Genomic DNA, 13,944 nt, shown 5'->3' with positions numbered 1-13,944 from the left:
CTCTATAAATTAATAAACACTATAAATTAATAAATTTTGTTAGTTCTAAATCGGGCCAGTGTAAAAATTAACAAAATTTGATAAAATAATAAAATAATAATTTTTTTGAAATCTCCATGTAAAATATGGTCTCAATAATAGCATAAAATAATAATCATGTAAATTTACACATATATATATATATATATATACTGATATAATAATGTATTTTTCTCCTAAAGCTCATTTCTATAGAACAATTCTAATGTTGTATTCTCAAACTATAATGATATCTTCTAACATATCATAAAAATAGTTAAAGTTTTAAACTTTTCATTTTTTAGATATGCATCATTTACAATTTGATAATTTGACAGATTATTAAAATAGGACAATTGATATTATTATTCATAAATTTGAATTTATGTATGTCATGTGTATAAATCAATTTGTCTATAGTATTTGTAATTTATTGTCAATAATGTTCTCTAAATATTACAAGTTCAATACCTAAACCATAAAATTTACAATATCCAAAAGTTTAATCTTATTTTGCTAAAATTATTTCAAATAATTAAAAATATATCTATAAATTAATAATTATTAATTTATACTATAAAATAATAATTATTAATTTATAGATTAATATCACTATAAATTAATAAAATATCTTGGTCCCAACATTATTAATTTATAGAAGTTTTACTGTACTAGTATTTTTGCAGCAACTTTTGATAAAAAATCATTTTGAAAATAAATAGTATTCAATGCATCGACTTTAATATTAGTTACCAAAACGTTCACTGCATTAATTATAGGTAAGATTTAAAAAAATAAGGAAATCTTTCTACCTTATTCAAATATAAATATATGATTCCCTTTCATTTTTATTTGAATTTATATTAAATTATTCTATAATACATTCAGTTAATAAAAATTGTGATTTTTCCTGCATATGATGTAATACAAATTTTTTAAAACGGACATATATTACTCAATAAAAAATATGGGTACAATATCTCACATCGCCTAAAATTATTGGGCAATGGTTCAAAGTCATACTATAAAGGAGACCAAAATGATTCAGAATACAAATAAGTAGAAAACTTGATTTATCAGGCATTCAAAATTAAAAAAACTTTTATTTGGTTTATTCCAGTTCTTTATTTTAATAAAGAACATATCAACTCAATCTAATATTTATAATACAAAACAATAGGTATTAAAAATTAAGATGTTATAGAGGGAGTTAAAATATCTTGGGACGAGTTTTATCGACATTTATATAAATTTAAAATATCATTAATTCAGTGTTTAACGGGTAAAACATCATTTCATTATTTTGTTAACACTATCGGTATCAGAGAATAGATATATCTAATTAAATTGATTAAATAAATATTATGTAATAAATAAATTATATTACGGTATTATATAGTTAAAACCATATAATTAACAATTATTATATAATTATACATATTTACTCAATAAATATAACTTATAATTTAAATATTTTAGTTATAAATAATTTGTCCTACGGTATACCGCAGGTCTTAATCTAGTGTTTAATATAAACCTTTAAAAAAAAGTTCAATAAAAATGTACAGTTATTCGAATGCTAAATTAGTTTCTCCCAAAGTTGACTTGTCTTACAAAAGGACCAGAACGCCTTTTGGATCAGAACGATCGGACCGGAACTTACAATATTCTCAATTCTACACTAGAATATAAATTTATATTTTAATATGACTAGGGATTTGGGAAACTAATCAGAGAGTTAGCCAATTCCAGTTGTATTTAGGGAGACTCATTGGTACATACATATATACCAAAATGTCTTTCTAGTTTAACCGGCTAATAAGTCAATGTATGAGGATATAGATCCGAAGTCTCACGTTTTATAGATCTAGCTTAAGTTTTGTTTGGCTTTGGTTTCGAAAAATTGTCATTTAAAATATGTTTATTTGCATGTTGTTATATTAGGCTAGAAGCCTAGATAGAACGTGAACAGTTGTGCTAATGTGATCGATTTAATATAGAGCTACAACTTCTATTGAATAAATCCGCATGTACATGTAGTCAATCACCATGTAGTCTACATAAATTATTGTAGCACTATTTATTCAAGACTGAAATAATAATAAAGGTAACGTATTTGCTCGTTTGTCAAAAGATAAAATTCGAATTCAATATCACATAAAGATGACGGAATTTAAATGGCTTTTTAAGTCTTAGTCTGTTTTAACTTTGGACGTCTTCTTGGTTTTGTTGAGTCGATGCTTCATATCCACGAAAAATAGCAATGCTCCGATCCTACTACGGCCAATCCTTTGAGGAAGCTTAAGAGCCGACGAACAAACTCATTATTATGTCCGAACAAGGCAGGGTTTGTCATAGCGTGATCCGCAAGCTATGATGTGTATAACAATAAACCATTTTTTGGCTGGCGGATGGAGATTTTAATCAATGTAATGAAGATTTCTCAACTACCAATACCTCTTATATTTATTTATTTATTTTTGTCCGGTTTGATCTTTGATTTTTTTTTCTTTGTTGTAAGAGCCATGTAATAATAGTTTGTCTTGTACAGAGCCATGTTCAAAATAATTGACTGATGATGTATAATATTAATTTCTTCTACTTCATTTAAGATGCCTATAATGTTACTTTGACTCAACCTTTCAAAATCTAGATCTAATTCGAACATGTCTATTGGTTTAGAAACTCTTATGAGTATCCAAACATGTAAAATATTATTTAATTTAATTAAATTATAAGATTTAATTTTATTTTCAAAGTAAAAATTAAATCAATAAGTAAATGATAAATTTCAAATAGGTCTCTAGTTTAGATACCAAAGGTTCTTTTTTTTTTTTTTTTTTTTTGAACACAACATATGCTTCCATTCCATTAGATAGAGTGTAACATACAAAGCAGGTTGAAAATCATAAATAACATAAGAGGGCATACGCCAAACACAAAGGCAGTAAGAGTACAAGGATAGAAAAAAGCAAGAGATATATGGGTCTTGAGAGCTATGGACCAAATGCTGAAAAGCAAGCTGGAGCCTGTGAGATCAAAACATATCAATGCAGCTTCCAAGAGTGAATCATTGGAAGGGAAGGTGGCCAAGGTCTTGATTCGAAGACTGTATGGCGATGAAGCAAGCAAAGCTAAAGGTCTCATCGAAATGAGCCAATCTACACGAAGTAGAGCTTTGTCAAATGTGTGAGCAGGGATAAGAATGCTCTGACTACCGCTCACTGCAAAGGTGGTTGCGGTTTTAAGACTGAGAGGGAGAAACTTGAAGAGGTTGTAGTAACCACCACTCCTTGGAATGGTGATCATAATGCCACTACTCTTTAAGCCAATATGCGGGAGCTTCAATAAGTAGATGATACACAATTTAGAGAGCTTATAACAAGGAAGTGATGTAGAAATCAAACTGGCTAAACATCGGTAATCCCCACTCTGCAGAGGTGGAATCATAATGCCGAGTTTAAGCCTGGTTAAACGCTGGGACTGAAAAAGTTGAGAGATTGGTGATATGCAGCAATTAGGAGCTTCGGATGCAAGCAGTATAAGTCGCCAGAGAGACGGGTCAAGGTTAAAGATATAGTTCTGTAATGCAGTCCTCCATACCAAATTAAACAACTTTCCTCGACACAAATAGATGTCACGCCAAACCAAAGAGATCGAGACTCTACTACCGAGGAGACCCCGACTTGACCAAGTAGAGAAACTCGATGCTAAACAATTTGAGCTTGAACTAGCTTTATCACAATCAGTTCTGAGGACAAAGATTCTACACTCAGAAACTTCTAGTCGAGTACAACCAAACAACCAGGTGACACAAGGGTCTAAGTGGGTTGGGTTCAAAGCAGCTTTAGCGGATCTAAGCATATTCCAGTTCAGGGGCAACACATTTGACCAAGATATCCTACGAACCAGGGAGTTGGGTAAAGAGTGAGAATCGAACCTGGAACAGAGCGGTATCAATGGTGTGCTAGAGAGTGCCAAGGATGTGGGTTTCACCGTTAAAGTCTTCGTCGGCTCCATTGTCAAAACAGAGCTCCCGTCCAAACTCAGCCAAGCAAACCACTTGGTGAGGGGAAAAGATTCTAAGGATCGGAGAGTTGTTGCGGTTGACAGTGTTAAGAGGCGGTAAGACCGGCGGAAACCAAGACAATTGGGGCGTTCAGTGGTTTCAGAGGGAACATCTCGTGGCTGGAACCACGAAGGAGCAGATACCAAAGGTTCTTAAACAAGAATCTCTTCTCACTTTTCTCTCTCACTTTTAAAATTTTCTTTACTATTTTATTAGGAAATTTTAGTTAAGAGACTTTAATGGAGATTATTTAATTTGTGGTATTTCCTATAAATTGCTTGATCCGTGTAACAAATAATAACCTTTTTTTTCCTAGTCAATTTCTGAGATATTTTCTCGGGAATTTAGTCAAAAGTATCACATTTGTTAACAAACATTTCAATTCTACCACATGTTAAATTCTTTTTCTCCTCTACCACAAGGGATACATAAGAAGACGATAATGTCCTCAGAATTATGAGCTGCAATTTGATGTTTTTTTTTTCAATTAAATATGTCATTTAATATATATATATATATATTTATTTATTTGGCAACATGGATGAGCATTAATTGTTTATACTAGACAGACAAATAGGACCATAGTGAACATTTTATAAAGTAATGTAATTTATTTGAAGGTTACGTAAAGTTTCAAATTAAATATTTTTGGTTTAGATTTTAGAGATCTGGTGAGTGGAGTAGCATAAGTCTGTGGACAAAATTAGTTATGTGGACAAGATATGTCTCATAGTTAAGTTGAGGAGTACAAACTTGTCCATTAACTTATAGTACTTGTCCATTTGTCAAGTATTTTGTTTACGAGATTTTTTGTGAATCATGTAGTTATGACATGATTAATAGTGGACAAGTGGAGATTTTAGACAAATATAAAATTGGTCTATCGAGTAAATAAATAATTATTTTTGTAAAATAACTTGTCCATCACAAGATTAATAGTGGACAATCTGGTGTGTTTAATTAGTCTACTAAATTAATAACTCTGGCGATGGCAACACTGAATTCCATGGAGAAGAAAATACTGGGGAGCTTTTGAAAGAGTCGACGAAGAGCAAAAAAAGAAACAGAGAAAGATTTTTTGGAAAGAAAAATTGGAAATATCAGACACCAAAAAAGTTTTTGGTGTTTTGATTTTGTGGATGTAGAGAGATGTATAGATAATTAATGGAAGAAGAAAAAGATAAGAAAAAATAATAATGAGTTTTGATTTTCTGAATGTAGAGAGATATGTAAAGATAATTAGTGGAAGATGAAAGAGATGAGAAAAAAAAAGAATGAGAGAAGTGTTCATGAGAGAGATGTGGAGAGAAGAAAGAGATGAGAAAGTTGAAAAGACAAGATACCAAAACAAAATGAAGATAAACTTTATTTTTGTTTTGATAAAAAGAAGGAAATAATGAGAGTTATTTTAGTATTTAATTGTTAGGTTTATAGTATTTCTGAAAATGAGTTAACAAATGTGGTAGAAATAATAAGTTTAGTTTTAGAATGTGGTAGAATTATTAAAAAAAAATTATTTTCTAAATGTCATATTTTTCTGTTCCATATTAATTTCTTCCTCTCTTTTTTTTTTTTTTCCTTTGCACGGAGAGAAATGGGATTCTTACTATCTACCCTAGAAATAAGCCAGAGGAGAACGATGATGATGACGTACATGTAAAAAAAAAGGTTGAGAACCTGGAACGTAACTTGTCCGAGAAATGAAAATACAACATCATAATAATATTTAAAAAAAATATCTTTTAAGTTCGAACAAAAAAATTACTGAAAAACTTATATAGGTCCATAGTGGCTCAATCAGTTCTGCGTTTTGTGGAAAACCTATTCTTCATTGCGATGATGCACACCAACGCAGCAACTATTCCAAAGCCCTAAGTCAAAACAGTTTTTCAGTTTTTGATTTGTTCTTATCTGATCTCAATTAGTTGTTATCTTAATGTTAATTAATATTTTGTTGAAGTTATCGTTTTACCTTAATAAACTTCATGAACAGTATGTTAAATTCGCTCCATCTGAACGAGCTCATCTCGTTCGGTGCAAGCAGAGGATTCGATATGACCATTCTCTCAATCTAAAACGACCAAGAAGAGGACGTAAGAGTAGTGACATAATATATGTTAACTTTAGATTTGATTACCTCGTTTATTTGATTGCAAAATTTCTGGCGCCCTTCTTCCTCAACCATTGAGTCATAGTAGCACTCGGCCAGCATTCCATTATCATCCGGTGACATCGTCTCATTCACATACTGATCATATATTTCATTGGTGTTATATATACAGTTATATATAAGCATATATATAAATAACTTACAAATATACCCATTTACCAAGAAGATTATGTTAAAAAGTATATTAGTATAATTTTATTTACCTTACTTATTTGATCGCATAATTTCCGATGAACTCCACCTTGCTCACAAACTAATCATATATTTCAATTGTTATATAAATGATACTGGACAGTAACTTCAAATGCGTTTATTAATTGTTGCAGTTTGCGGATCTGGGTTGCTTACATCTTTGAGAGTTTTGTAGGAAATTTTGGACTGATTGTTGAAATTGTACAATTTCCCTGCTGAAGAGATCGTACAAAATGGGGCACAATATAGCTTGGTATATAAGCTAAAATCGAACCATATGAAAGATTTAAATTAGTACTTTATTAATTCAATTTTAAACATTAAAATAAATAATACGGTGAGTTTATATACCAAGAGCAAAGCTCCGAGGTAGGTGTTGAAGATGAACAAGATCCCTCCAAATATTCTCATCAGTATACCAAGTCGAACTATGTACTGATACAAACTAAGTTTTAGTAACTCATCGGCAGCTAATCCACCATCAAGGTAGAGTCCATGAAACCTTTAAAAAGAACCAATGGAAAATAAAATAAAAAATCATTAGCTTAAAGAAAAAACAGTAATATATCTTATCTAAATCATTAGCTTGAAGTGATAACATTTATAAAAAAAAAAATTCATTAGCTTAAACAAAAAAGCATTAATATAATTTGATTAGTGCTTACTCTCTCCAAGCCGACACGATGAACACATATGCCAAGACAAGTCGACCGGCATGCATAAAATACAACATTTTCTTGAGTTATAGGAAGATTGTTAAATATGCGTGTTTAAATATATGAGATAGACGAAGAGAGTTTGCTGGGAAGGAAGATGATGAAGTCCTTTGATCTCCTACACCAGAATAAATTTTATGACTTGTGATTTGGAAAATTGGTCGAAGTTCCCATTTACAATTATATTAAGGGTTCTAAATTATTATTAAAATGCGATTGGTTTGACTGGATTGTCAATGCACTAATGATATGAATCCAAATTCACGTTTTATGAATTAATCTACAACAAATATATATCAAACCTGGTCTAAGTAAGTTTAATAGAGTTTGTTTGGTTATTGTTTACTAAGCAAGAACGTGAACAGAAAAGTAAAGATGTTGAATTTTTATATCAAGCGCTAAGATTTGTAATAAATATATCTCGTCAAGTGTAAAGTACATGTTTCCTGTTAGGCTTTCCTATTCGATAGTGGTTACTTTTGAGAAGCTTATAAAATGTTTTCCCAAAAAAAAAAAATTACTTTTAAGAATACAACTGATAAAAATACAAACAATTAAATTTCTCGCAACGAATAATTGTTCACCTGATCACTCAGTCCGGAAAAAACGAGTTTACAAAAAAAGTAAAGATCTTGAAGACCGAACAAGACAGTTTGCCTTCAGGTTTGATACACGCGGGATCCTGGTCAGAGAGAAAGATAGATAGTGAGTTATAAGCAAACTGAAATCATCTAGTTGATTGGAAAACGTTGGCCACTCTTTCGGGATTTTGCACCATCGCGGCTAACTCAGCCAAATCCGTCTCGAAACATTGACAATCAGCTTCTCCCAGAAAAATAGACTTCATAGCTCAAATTAAAGCTTGAAGCTCAGAGTGAATGGGGGAAGGGCAACGTTGAACGCTCCTTGCTCCTAACAGCACCGTCTAACTTATTGGTTTATGCTAATAATAATATCATATATGCGTCATTTTTGAATTTCATTCTATTGTATTCCATTAATATATAAATAGTTAATTTCAACAGTTTGCTCCATTCCATCATATTCTAACCTTGTACCTAACATGACTCAAATAATCAGACAGAGTGAGATTCACTGTAAAAAAATTTGATTCAAATTCAAACTCACATAATGATAACACATTTAAAATGGTTTTGTTTCATTCAGTTTTAAATTTGGATTGTTTCTTGGCTTTGCTGAGTTTATGCTTCATATCCACGAAAAAGAGCAATGCTCCTACCACGGCCAATCCCTTGATGAAGCTTAAGAGCCGTCGAACAAACTCATTATGTCCTAACAAGGCAGGGTTTGTCATTGCATGATCCGCAAGCTACACAACACACAATAACTCAATCATCAGACAGTTTTCGCTAGCTATACTTAATGCATATAGGACTAAATAACACACCTCACGGAATTTCGATTTGACTTGCTCGATTTGCTGCTGGTCAAAGTCTGATTTGTAGAAGTTGTAGGCAGCCTCGTACGACACTGTTTCATTCAGGATCTAACAAGGCAAGAAAATAAAATGAGCTTCTAAAGAAACTAATTAAAGTTGCCTTAAAAGAAGACACAGAGGTTGTAATATACGTACCCTTTTGAGTTTGATGTATAGCAGTCCAAATTCCTCAGTGTCGATACGATGATTGTAGAAATCATGATGGATCATTGTAGCAATGCCTTGGTACATAAGCTATATACAGTCACAAGAGACGTATAGATTTGGGATGAAACAGAGAGCGCTAGATAATCAGTGATATATACAACGTATAATTACACAATACTTGTATATTATACTCAATAATTGTTTTGATTCATTTACATTAGATGTAGGATTTGTCTCTTGATTCCTTGTTCTTGTTAAAGATTATTTTACTGGGAAATTCTTAGCTAATGAATAATTTTGGAGCTTCCGTTGCGCCGATAAAAGAGAGAAAGATCTCTATACTATAAAGAACTGAGAGTTATTACCAAAAGGAAGGCTCCAAAGAAGCTGCCATAGATGAAGATAAATCCTCCAAGTGTTCTCACTATGATACTAACTGCCATAAGATGCTTAATCTGGTCTCCTGAATATCCCAAGTTTGGTCTCCAGTAATCCTCAGTTCCTTCCCAATTGGATTTGAGCTCCATGTAGCTAAATATAAACAAAGGAAAATATCATCCCACTTTTTGAGTTTAATCATCAAAAGTGAAGAAGAGTATCAAGAGCCTCCTAGCTAAAACAGAGTGCTTGATGCCTAAAATTCATTCATTTTACAAACCATCTTCCAATGTTTCTATGAATTATAGAAATAAAATTTGATTAATTTTTATTTGAATCCCAAGTAAATGATGGTGATGATGAGTCTTACTTTTCTTCCAATAATTTCGACATGAGGAAAAGAAGCAACTTTTCTTCCAAATTTGTTCACTTTTCTTTGCACAACATCCATCTCCGATTCTTACTATTTACCCTAGAAAATAATAAGCTAGAGGAAAATTATGATCCAAATAGAAAAGAAGCTTATGGAACTTTCAAATATTTTGTAGAAACGAAGTCTTACTCTTTGGCTATATGGAGGAAAGATTTGAAGCCAAAATTGGGTTTGATGAAGTTGCTGATCTGGTCTTCTTTCCGGAGAAAAGAGTGGATGCACGATGGTATTTTTTTTAATTTTCCTTGGTACTATTTATTAGTCTATACTCTATACCATGTTATTATATGTATGTCTTGTTAGTACTTGGGGCGTGTGGTATAATTCCAATTCATCACATACAAAAAGATGACTCTCTTGACACTTATCTTTGGGATTTGACACTTTGGCTATATATAACTCTTCAAGAGTATGGACACTTTCAAAACAATTTACAACAAAACCAAATAATTTGTAGCTCAAAAGGTTAAATAAGAATGGACAGAGAGTAAGAATGAGAGAGTCTCTCTTGCCGTATATAATACTTGCGTTTTCTGCTTACATTAGGTGTTGATTGGTTCTCCCGCAAACGCAGCGTTTGTGGGTGGTAGCGGTTGCTAGCGATAGATACCAATTATACAAACCGCTCCCAATCGCTCCAAATCGCCGTTTCAAACCACAGAATTCCAAAAACTGCTTCTCACAAGCGTTTGCGGTTGCGGGCAATTGCGTTTGGAATTTTTTATTTTTTTTTAAAAAAACTTGAAACAAATCAATGATAATGAAATATTTTTTATATATAGTTTATATATATATATTTTATCTAACTAAAACATATGTTTTGTCATTTATCAAATTACTTGATTAGAGTTTTGGTAAAAAGCCAATATGTATAAAGTAATAAGTATTTCAATATAAAATTTATTTATTTTTTAAATAATTATTTTAATATTTGTTTAAAGGAATTTTAATTATAAATCAAGTTTAATAAAATTTTTGGTATTTTAAACATTTATATAATTATATATTACATTTATTATGTTTTAACCGCTATTGCACCCGCTGGTCAACCAGTCGTAAACTCCCGCAAACATAACTATTTTAAAACGTTAAACCAGTCATTCAAAATGCTTAATAACGCTTGAAACCGCAACCACCCGTTTCCGCAATCTCCCGCAACCGCAATAGCAAACGTTGCGTTTGAACCAGTTTAGGGTATGTTCGTATTAGTTTAGTGGTTTAATTACTGTGATTAGTAACTAATTATAGCCTTTTTCTGATATCCTTTTCGTGAATATGGATAGCTAACGTTACAATTACGATCTGTGTCGGTATTTCCTTTTTCCAGAAGTAACTGAGAAGAAGTGAATACTTGGAAGTTTTTGGCCTTTCTTTTCTCGAAAAATCTTGAGAAATACCTTTTTAGTGTACCATTTTTTTTAAATATCTCTTTTATTTAGCCAGTTTCAAATTTTATTTTTTACACTATCTGTAGAAGTTTTACTGTATTTTCGTTATTTCGTAAAATCCCCCTACGATAGTTACTTGGTATATTATTTTTTGGTCAAAATTTACTTGGTATATAAGGATGGTTACCTGGTATAATTAGGATGTTTAGCCGTAATTACTCCGATTATTATTTATTTATTCCAAACGATACCATTTCACGTAGGGATCATATATGCTGGAAACATCAAACATGGTTATCATGTGAACACCACTAAACCAATAATGTCATTATTTTATTAAATCGTGCTCTATTCTTTGGTTTTTTGTTAGTTTTAATATTATTATGAACGTTAATTATGCACTGGCAGCACTGGACAGTGCACACCTCTATCATATATTAATAGGGTATTATTTTGAAAATATTATTCTTAATTTTCATATTTGTAAACGTTGACTTACAATACCCAAATCATGAACCTCTCCTTCTCTACGATAATTAAATCATTTCACAATGAACAAAGTTTAAGGCTTTTGTTTAAGTCTATTGGAACGTACAAACCGGTCTGCGTGAACGATGATGGTCTTTGTTTATTACGACAAAAAAATGACTAAATCATTTTCTTCTTCGTCAATGAATGTTTCTCTTTTATCCATTTCAAAACACATTCGTTCTATTTATTTACTTCTTATGCAACAGATTCATCATCGAAGCTTGAATTATATTATTTACTTCCTTTATCGCTCATAGTTTGCTTTTGGAACAAGTAAGTATCTCTGCGACAATCATCAAGTGCTTCTTGTTTCTGATTAGTTCGTACAGAGGCAGATTCAATTGCTTGGTCAGAACACAATTAGTTTAAAAATTAAAAAAGTTACTGCTAAAACAAAATCAGTTTTGCTTGTTTAGATCTTCAAGGTTCACGTAAACCCTTTATTTTCTCTATAATGATTCCATGTTTTTGGTTTCTCTTGTTTCGTACGACTTTTCAATATGAATTCAGATTCTGATCCCAATTCCCAACATTTTTTTTTATTATGATAGCAAACGTTAGTATCAAGATCATACACAATCTGAGGAATGTCAAACGTCAAGGGTATGATGTGCACAACCTTAACAAGGTCTATGCCAGCCATTGCCTTCTTTGGGAGAATGGCATTTGCCTTTGTCTTTCTCATTTCTGCTATCCAAGAGTAAGAAATATGAACAAAAATCAGTGATTCGGTTAATTGCTTATATAATCGAATCCACAAGAGGCTTGATACTTAAGTCTGTTTAGGTATGCTGATCATTTTGGCGAGGGCGGACCACTCGAGAAGACGGTTGGACCAGCGGTGAACGTGATGACCAAATACGGTTCTAAGGCTCTCACGTTTTACACTGGAATGCAAGTGGTCGCGTTCGATGTTCGACTTCTTGAATTCTCACTCATAAGTGCAAAAGCAACTGCAGCTTTATGGTTCATCTTTGGACAATCCATGCCAGCTTACTTCTTGGTAAAAACATAAATCTCTAGCTTAAAAAATGTTTTCATCTTTTTTTTAATCAAGATTCTAATCTTTCAACATGTTTTGTTGATTCCAGCTCGTAACACAAATGCTCTCAACTGTTGTTCCTTTCCCTACCAACTTAAATGACTTCACTCAGGTTAAGCTTTGTTACCACGTAAATCAACACACTGATTGATCACATGGTATTAGGTGATTAACAAAGATTGTGACTGATTTGCAGAACTTGACGTTGATTGGTGCGTTGCTCTATTACATTGGATTGAAGCATACTATCGACAACCTTGACGAGACAGAGAAGAACAAGGAGAAGGAGACAGAGGAAGATGATAAAGCCTCAACTTCCAAAGCCAAAGCAAAAGCAAACTGAAAGTGTCAACTTCACAAACTCTATTCTTTTTTTATTTCGGTAGTTCCCATTATGTCTCTTTCCTTTTATTTTTTCTTTAATCAGACGACTATTAATTTGAGCTTATGGTTACTGTGAAAATATGACTTTAATTTAAATCCAATGTGTTTGTCTAGTTTTATGTTTCCCGGTTCCGGCATTTGATTTTGTTCACCTTGTAAAACGTAAAAATATTATTAGCTTGTATCCAGCAAAAAATGGACTATAGTTCAAGTACAATGAAAATAAAATCAGATACAACAATAACAACAGAAATGTCTTTGAACACTCTCACTAATGTAAGGGTATAGAGAAGCACAACACACTGATTCACACTTGGAACGCGCCAAGCCAACGCTTTTCTATTCAATCTTATTAACAAAATTTATCTTTTACAAGGATATAATTTTGTCTCGGCCCTTACTCAACCTATTCTACCCAGTAGGATTGAACCCGACTAAGAATGAATCTGACCCCTCTTCTCTTTTCTATCTAAACACACACCTGTGTAGATCTAAGAGAATAAACTCACCCTCTCTCTTTTTAGCTGAGAGATTAAAACTCACCCTCTCTCTTTTCTATCTAAACTCTCACCAGAGTAGATCTAAGAGAAAGAAAAAACAATTCTCTGCGCACTTAATCACCACCCTGATTAACGTCACAGAGAACTGGGAACACCCCTTCTAAGCCTTATTTTTGTGGCTTCGAAGTTTACAACTGTATCAATATTCTAGAGTGCTCAAATTGGCTCGTGGCCTACTCCTAGAATATATATACACGATTTGAGAAACCCTAGAAGGCGAATCTCCAAGTATCACGGGATAAGGAAACTGCTTGTTTCTCAGCCTTATCCTTTCCTTAACTGTTACGGAGAATATTCTTCATATCTCCAGACAAACGGAAACTGCTTGCTCCTCAAGCTTATCCTTTCCTTATTTATCGCAGAGAATATTTTCCATATCTCCAAGTACAATCTTGTCTCTATCTTCAAGACCACGTCAACAGCCTTCCTTGACGCATCATCACATCCACTCACGTCT

The 13,944-nt window shown here is 32.3% G+C and overlaps 3 protein-coding genes across 3 annotated transcripts; 1 reads left to right on the top strand and 2 right to left on the bottom strand.

Moving 5' to 3' along the window:
- Positions 1-5,722: 5,722 nt before the first annotated feature.
- LOC104746805 (uncharacterized) lies at positions 5,723-7,316 on the bottom strand. The gene is made up of 7 exons (XM_010468332.2): positions 7,115-7,316; positions 6,801-6,951; positions 6,606-6,711; positions 6,461-6,510; positions 6,225-6,335; positions 6,060-6,158; positions 5,723-5,958 (listed from the first exon to the last, which is right to left on the bottom strand). Exons 1-7 carry the CDS (start codon positions 7,180-7,182, stop codon positions 5,881-5,883), a joined length of 663 nt encoding a protein of 220 aa, XP_010466634.1. The 5' UTR covers positions 7,183-7,316; the 3' UTR covers positions 5,723-5,880.
- Positions 7,317-8,211: 895 nt separating this feature from the next.
- Positions 8,212-9,680, bottom strand: LOC104746802 (uncharacterized). The gene is made up of 5 exons (XM_087486653.1): positions 9,520-9,680; positions 9,137-9,302; positions 8,760-8,858; positions 8,574-8,672; positions 8,212-8,495 (listed from the first exon to the last, which is right to left on the bottom strand). Exons 1-5 carry the CDS (start codon positions 9,540-9,542, stop codon positions 8,325-8,327), a joined length of 558 nt encoding a protein of 185 aa, XP_087342779.1. The 5' UTR covers positions 9,543-9,680; the 3' UTR covers positions 8,212-8,324.
- A 1,957-nt stretch (positions 9,681-11,637) lies between these two features.
- On the top strand, positions 11,638-13,040 carry LOC104746801 (uncharacterized). The gene is made up of 5 exons (XM_010468329.2): positions 11,638-11,774; positions 12,053-12,201; positions 12,288-12,504; positions 12,593-12,655; positions 12,740-13,040. Exons 2-5 carry the CDS (start codon positions 12,089-12,091, stop codon positions 12,884-12,886), a joined length of 540 nt encoding a protein of 179 aa, XP_010466631.1. The 5' UTR covers positions 11,638-11,774; positions 12,053-12,088; the 3' UTR covers positions 12,887-13,040.
- The last annotated feature ends 904 nt before the right edge of the window (positions 13,041-13,944 follow it).

Source organism: Camelina sativa, chromosome 15 (assembly GCF_030686135.1).
Source record: "Camelina sativa cultivar CO46 ecotype springtype chromosome 15, ASM3068613v1".
Taxonomy (NCBI): Eukaryota; Viridiplantae; Streptophyta; class Magnoliopsida; order Brassicales; family Brassicaceae; genus Camelina; species Camelina sativa.
The sequence above is the reverse complement of the archived record's forward strand: the minus strand, read 5'-3'. Positions and strand labels throughout refer to the sequence as shown.

Bases quoted from the DNA above. Each gene is read 5' to 3' on its own strand.
- LOC104746805 (XM_010468332.2), bottom strand. From the start codon at position 7,182: ATGTTGTATTTTATGCATGCCGGTCGACTTGTCTTGGCATATGTGTTC. The intron at 6,511-6,605 runs GTAAGCAACCCA...ATATATGATTAG, and splicing joins CCTACAAAACTCTCAAAGAT to TTTGTGAGCAAGGTGGAGTT. The intron at 6,159-6,224 runs GTAATCAAATCT...TGGTCGTTTTAG, and splicing joins TTTGCAATCAAATAAACGAG to ATTGAGAGAATGGTCATATC.
- LOC104746802 (XM_087486653.1), bottom strand. From the start codon at position 9,542: ATGTCGAAATTATTGGAAGAAAA. The intron at 8,673-8,759 runs GTACGTATATTA...TTGCCTTGTTAG, and splicing joins TATACATCAAACTCAAAAGG to ATCCTGAATGAAACAGTGTC. The intron at 8,496-8,573 runs GTGTGTTATTTA...TGTGTTGTGTAG, and splicing joins TCAAATCGAAATTCCGTGAG to CTTGCGGATCATGCAATGAC.
- LOC104746801 (XM_010468329.2), top strand. From the start codon at position 12,089: ATGTCAAACGTCAAGGGTATGATGTGCACAACCTTAACAAGGTCTATG. The intron at 12,202-12,287 runs GTAAGAAATATG...AAGTCTGTTTAG, and splicing joins CTCATTTCTGCTATCCAAGA to GTATGCTGATCATTTTGGCG. The intron at 12,505-12,592 runs GTAAAAACATAA...TGTTGATTCCAG, and splicing joins CCATGCCAGCTTACTTCTTG to CTCGTAACACAAATGCTCTC.